Source organism: Choristoneura fumiferana, chromosome 12, assembly GCF_025370935.1.
Source record: "Choristoneura fumiferana chromosome 12, NRCan_CFum_1, whole genome shotgun sequence".
NCBI classification, from domain to species: Eukaryota; Metazoa; Arthropoda; class Insecta; order Lepidoptera; family Tortricidae; genus Choristoneura; species Choristoneura fumiferana.
Genome location: NC_133483.1, coordinates 4,667,699 through 4,673,923, shown reverse-complemented (window position 1 = coordinate 4,673,923; position 6,225 = coordinate 4,667,699). Strand labels below are relative to the sequence as shown.

Below are 6,225 nucleotides of genomic sequence, written 5' to 3'. Positions count from 1 at the left end.
TCCGCTGTATGTTGGCTGTCTGGTTTTCGCGGATGATTTTTAAGTTTATCTGATGTTTTGCTGTTTTCTTCAAGTTGCGCAATTTTCTTACAGGTCTAAACTGGGCTTTATAGACGTTAAGCTAATTCCTCTCTTGTGCAATTTTGTCTTATTGAATAAAGATTTTATTTATTTATTAATTATTTATTTAAACTTGTTGTGTGCGTGCATGTACATGTGTGTGTTATGTCAGATTTAGTTCTCCAGCTAGCTACCAGATAGCGCTTGTTACCATACATGCAAATTTGACCATAGAGTTGCCACTCTTTTTCTATATTGGTACTAATAATCTTTGCAGTTCATCTACTGTCTCTGTCACCGAACCGTCTCAGTATGGCGGTGACAAATAACGAACAAACATTTACTACAGCTATTTAATCACTGTACCTACGTCTGTCACGACGTTAGAAAAGGGCTACTCATATAAATAAAATAAAAAGTTTTTAGTTTTCCTTTTCATATCACCCCTCTTTTTGCGTCGGGGGTTAATTAATTAATAGTTGAAATGTTGTTATTGTTAATTTTATATGTGGGTAGGTACTTAATTGTTTTATTATTTAAATGTAAGTAGAAGTACAGAATAAATAATAGTGGAAGGTTATATCTTTTGGATTGAGATCTTTCCTTGGATGAAGGCCTCTTCCAGCTTTTTTCCATACGTTCGTATAGAAATCCAAATAGAAAAGTACAAATATTTATGACAGCTACTTGTTGCACATAATTTGAAAGTTTAAGTAAGAGATGAAATCAAACGAGCTACCCTCACCAGTTTTTTTTTAAATAGCTTATAATGTGTCCCACTGCAGGGCAAAAGCCTCCCCTTACTTATTCCACTCGTCTCTACTCTTGGCCAGCTCCTGCCAATCTGACTGGAATCGGTCCAGGTCGTCCCGCCATCTCCTCCTAGGTCTGCCTCTGCTCCGGGGCCCGTCGCATGGAACCCAATCGGTGATTACTTTGGCCCAGCGATCCGGATGCATGCGGCAGACGTGTCCCGCCCAGTCCCATTTTAATTTGGCGGTCTTCATTCCCACATCGACAATTTGAGTTCTGTAGCGCAGATCAGTGTTACTCACCAGATTATTCAATAAAAAATTTAGCCTAATCAAATAAAATACTCATTTCATTTTCATTGTAAAAACAACCTCAAAACATGGCTTTTAAAACAATGTTACAGCGGTTAATTGTCGTTTTGAACATAACATGTTTTCATTTAATATGGTTAACTGTCGTGTTTAAACAAGTGCGAGAACTCATATAGTGAGACTATAAAAGAGCTAATTACCCTTGATAAAACAGCAGACGCTGCCTGAGAGTGACAATGTGTTCTTGGAAGAGGCTACTGCTCTTAGCCTGTACGGCCAGTCTCATTGTGAACGTCGCTTCTGATGATGGCATGTATTTTTTTAACTTTTTAAAAATTAATTAAAAGATAAGACAAATAAAAATTATACTTAAAACAAGATAATTATTTACAAATGAACAATATCTTGCATAGTGTCACCCGACGGCTTAGTTCAATAACCTAACCATAAAAAAATACAAGTTTTTTGCTGACTGTACTTTTTGTTGACTGTACTTGCATCATAATGTCTTAAGCTTTCGTGATTTTCACTCATAGTCAAAATACCACGCACAGGACTTATCACGCTAACACACACGAGTAATATTTACCTCACTGCCACTGTAATGTTGCCGAAACGTCGAGGTAAATATTATTCGTGTGTGTTAGCGTGATAAGTCCTATGCGTGGTATTTTGACTGTACTTGCATTGTCATCCAAACTATATTTGCATACCAAATTTCAAGTTGATGTCATTAAGCGTTAAAGAGTTACATCCTGCGGAGACAATCCTGAATGACACTACTAGATTATTCTATTGTCACGCAATTTACATAATATGTATACCAAATTTTAACTCAATACAACTACTGCAAGTCGGTCGAATTTAACTTGCAAGATTGGATTACAGACAGACAGACAGACGGACAGACAGACAGACAGACAACGGGACAGGTGAAACTAATAAAAGCTTGTAAAAAGCAGGAAGCATTTTCGTACTGAATAACCAGGATCAAACATTAGCGAAAATAGTTGCAATGTCTTTTGGACACCAATCGTTTTACCAGGTGCGAAAAAAACGACTGTTTCTGTGTAAAGCAGTAAGCCGCCCTATGCCAGCATAGTTTGCAATTCATACGTCTGTCCTTTGAAGGTGTTGACATAGCAAATATTCTCGCCTGTCATTGTGTCTTAGAAGAGATGGTCACAACCCGGTCTACTAATGTTTCGGCGAATAACGTTTGGCAACCTGTTTCATTTCGCAACTTTTCATTTCCCAACTGTTAATATTTCTGAAACTGTAAATATTTCAGGATTTTTATAAAACTAACCTTACCTAACCTAAACGGTTGTACATGATGGCCCTGAAATTAATTGAGAAATATTTACATACTATCTCTCTCTCTCTCTCTCTCTCTCAATGTAACGTCAATAAAAAAAAACACGATTTAATTTTCCGACATTCTCGCAGGAATTTTTTGGTGGATCTAATGCGTGCGTGCGTGTGTACGTGTGCAAAGCCGCGGGTAAAAACTAGAATATTTATAATAGTCAACTCATAACTTAAGACTAACCTCGTTTTAGTTATATCTTTATGTACTATCGTATTTATTATTTAATATAGCTACACTATACTACTACTACTACACTATATACTAAAAAGTATAGCCAATATTTCTTTCGAAACTTGGTTTAATATTACACTACATGTCCTTATCGCTCCCAAAACATGATTATTAACCTCGATGTTTCGTTTTATAACCGCCACAGTCACGAGCACACTGAAATCACTCAGTATCCATTATGAAAAGTCATAGTGAAATTTCACCAATTTTTAATTTTCATTATTTATAATATTATACATAGACGCTGCTGTCCAAGGCACGGTTGACACTCAGGCAACAGGAAACACTGGAGAGACAGAGGCCACTGGCGACACTCCGGGCACGGATTCAAGTTGTGGTAAAGAAAATGCAATTATAAGGGGCTGTTTCACCATTCATTGATTAGTGTTAACTGACGGTTAAATGTGATGCCGTCTCCGTCTATTCGAACAAAACAAATAGAGACTGCATCACATTTAACCATCAGTTAACACTAATCAATGGATGGTGAAACAGCCCCTAAGTGTAGTTTTTTAATTCGTTTTTTAGTAAGAACAATTTGCTGTCAAAGCTGTATAGTATACGTATGCCAACCGCAAATTCCCGGCTCTAACTTCTTTTCTGCTTTTAGGGTTCCGGAGCCAAAATGGCAAAAACGGATCCCTTATAGTTTCGTCAAGTCCGTCTGTCTGTCTGTTTGTCTGTCCGTCCGTATGTCTCAGGCATTTTACTCGAAAACTAGAAGATGTATATCAATGAAATTTGGAGTACAGATGTCTTGTAAAAGCCGCTATTTAGTTTTGTAGTTAAATTACAAAAAAAAATATTTATAGGGGGGCACTCCATACACGTAACGAAAATTGAAAAAAAAAATTAACACATCAACGCGTGGCACATAGTTCGACAGCTCTTTTGAAAATATATTAAGGACTTTGATTAAGTGAAGATTTCCGGAAATAATCGCTCCCAAAGTAGCAAAAATTGTGTCTCCCCCCCCCCTCTAGCTTGTAAAGCGTTTGTCCAAAAAACATGGAAAGGTAACGCTTAAAAAATATACCGTTTTTGAGTTATTGCCGAAAAACTGCGCTTCTCAACAAAAGGACGTAAGTGCGGTGAAGATACGCTCTTTTTCTGGTAATAGATTTTAAGATTGTAGTAAGTGTTTTAATTGTGTTATAACGTACATAAAATTTATTTAGACTATTTAATTTAGGTAATAGCAAGGACCATATAGATTTAAATTAATATTAAATTAAAAGTTGTTATATATTGTGAGGGGTGAAGGTTTCTGGTGTGTGATCAAGTGACCATTCTGATTACTTGAGTGTAAAATATGATTTAAATATCTTAAATCTAATATTGAATTAAATCCTTACCTAAAACTTAAAACTAAACTTAAAATTAAACTTTAAATATAAATTAAGAAAACTTTTTATACGATATTTTTGTTTTAATTTCCTGAACAAAATAAATAAATTGTCATTCCGGCCAAACATAATCAACCTGTGCATACGTATCGTATCGACCAAGCTTACGACCTTAGCGGTCCCCCGACACCGACAACGCTTAGATAAAAAAATATAACTAGATAATTATACTAAAATAGGGATAAACGTCCTCGATACGACGTTAAACTGTCGCACACTTGTTAATTCAAGTGTGACGCCGACGAGAGCACAAAGACATGTGGTTTCAGTCGGGCAGTTAGTGTTAGAGCAGGATACTAACTTAGGGCGGCGGCGGAAGAATGGTCTAACCATCAACGGCGGCGCCACCGAGCCGAGCTAGCAGGCTCACTGCTCACCCACCAACCCGCACTGGACGAGCGTGGTGGGTTACACGTCCAAACCCCCCCAATATGGATAGGCTCTCTTACATACGGCCCCTAGTGCCCGGCGGCTCTGGGGATCTTGCCAATGACGGTAGGCGGGACAACCCTAGGGCATGGGGTGCGAAGAATCCCCGGGCGAATCTGATCCACCGTCAAACGAACAACGCGATTTCAAATAAGGACTCCGAATATTCGCTAAATATTCTAACTTACAATACCAGAACGCTTAGAACAGAGGAACGTCTTCTGGAGTTGGAAAATGCTCTTGACGATATCAATTGGGATATCGTCGGTCTGTCTGAGGTTAGAAGAGAAGGCGAAGATACTTTAGAACGTAAAGATACAATACTTTATTACTATGGTCATGCTGGTGGTGTGGGTGGCGTAGGATTTTTAGTGGCCAAAAAATGGAAGGACAACATTATCGAATTCATAGCTTATTCCGACAGGATTGCTGTACTAAAATTTAGAATCACCGATAAGCAAACTTTATCCATAGTTCAAGTGTATGCACCTACTACCGCGTACTCAGATAGTGAAGTAGAAGATTTCTATGACGTCCTAAACAGAGCTTGCGATGAGCATCGAGCCACTTTCAACTTGGTGCTTGGTGACTTTAACGCCAAAGTGGGAACAAGGCAAGATCTGGATAATGCCGATATCATTGGACCGCATGGTCTTGGTGACCGAAATATTCGTGGTTCACGCCTTATGCAGTTCGCCTTCGGTCAAAATCTACACATCGCCAACAGTTTCTACTTTAAAAAAGCTCAGCGTCGTTGGACATGGATTTCCCCTGATTGCCGTACCAGAAATGAAATAGACTATTGCCTGGCTTCTAATAAACAAATTGTTAAAAACATCGAAACCATAAACAATATAAAATTCAGTTCAGACCACAGGCCACTCCGCGCTAAGATTTTATTCAGTCAAAAAATTTATCACAAACAATTAGTTTTCAAAAACTGTACTCGAAGGCACGACAAACATACCTTGATAAACCAGGAACAAGATTTCAATTTAGAATTAAATAACTACTTCAGCATTTTAGATAACATACAAGATAGTACTGTTGATGACCAATACGAACATATAAAGAAAAGTATAAAACAGGCTAGTAACAAGATAAAGGCAGTAAAAAACAAATACAAGAAATTAACCGAAGAAACTATAAAATTAATAGAAGAAAGGCAAACAGTAAATAAAATTAACAACAACGCAGAATACAGAAAAATAGACAAATTAGTTAAAAGAAGAATTCGGAGTGATCTAAGAAATTACAAAACCAAATTAATTGAAATAGCCCTAACCAAAAATAGATCCTTAAGAGCTGCTAAACACGGAACTTCATCTGGCAAGTCTTGGGTAACTCGCTTGAAGGATGAAAATGGTGTGGAGCAGAGCGAACGATGTAAGGTTTTGGACATTGCGACTAAGTACTACAAGAACCTGTACTCAGACTCATCTCGGCCTAATCCCTGTTTATCGAGCAGAGGCTTTAATGACATCCCGCCGATAACAAACGATGAAGTATATTTTACCCTTCGTAAAATGAAATTTTGTAAAAGCCCAGGCGAGGATGGCATCACAACTGAAGCATTGAGGGTTGGAGGGCCAGAACTGATTCCCCGTATTACAGAGCTCTTTAATAATATATTAAAATCCGGTTGTTTTCCTAAAGACATGTG

General features: G+C 37.7%; 1 protein-coding gene across 1 annotated transcript in view; it reads left to right on the top strand.

Annotated features, from left to right (window-relative positions):
* Positions 1-1,323: 1,323 nt before the first annotated feature.
* The window catches only part of LOC141433147 (uncharacterized), a gene marked incomplete in the record, with an annotated part of 51,345 nt that continues 46,443 nt past the window's right edge, over positions 1,324-6,225 (top strand). The window contains 2 exon segments of the mRNA XM_074095019.1: positions 1,324-1,433; positions 2,969-3,064. Of these exon segments, the coding sequence (XP_073951120.1) occupies positions 1,361-1,433; positions 2,969-3,064 (169 nt within the window).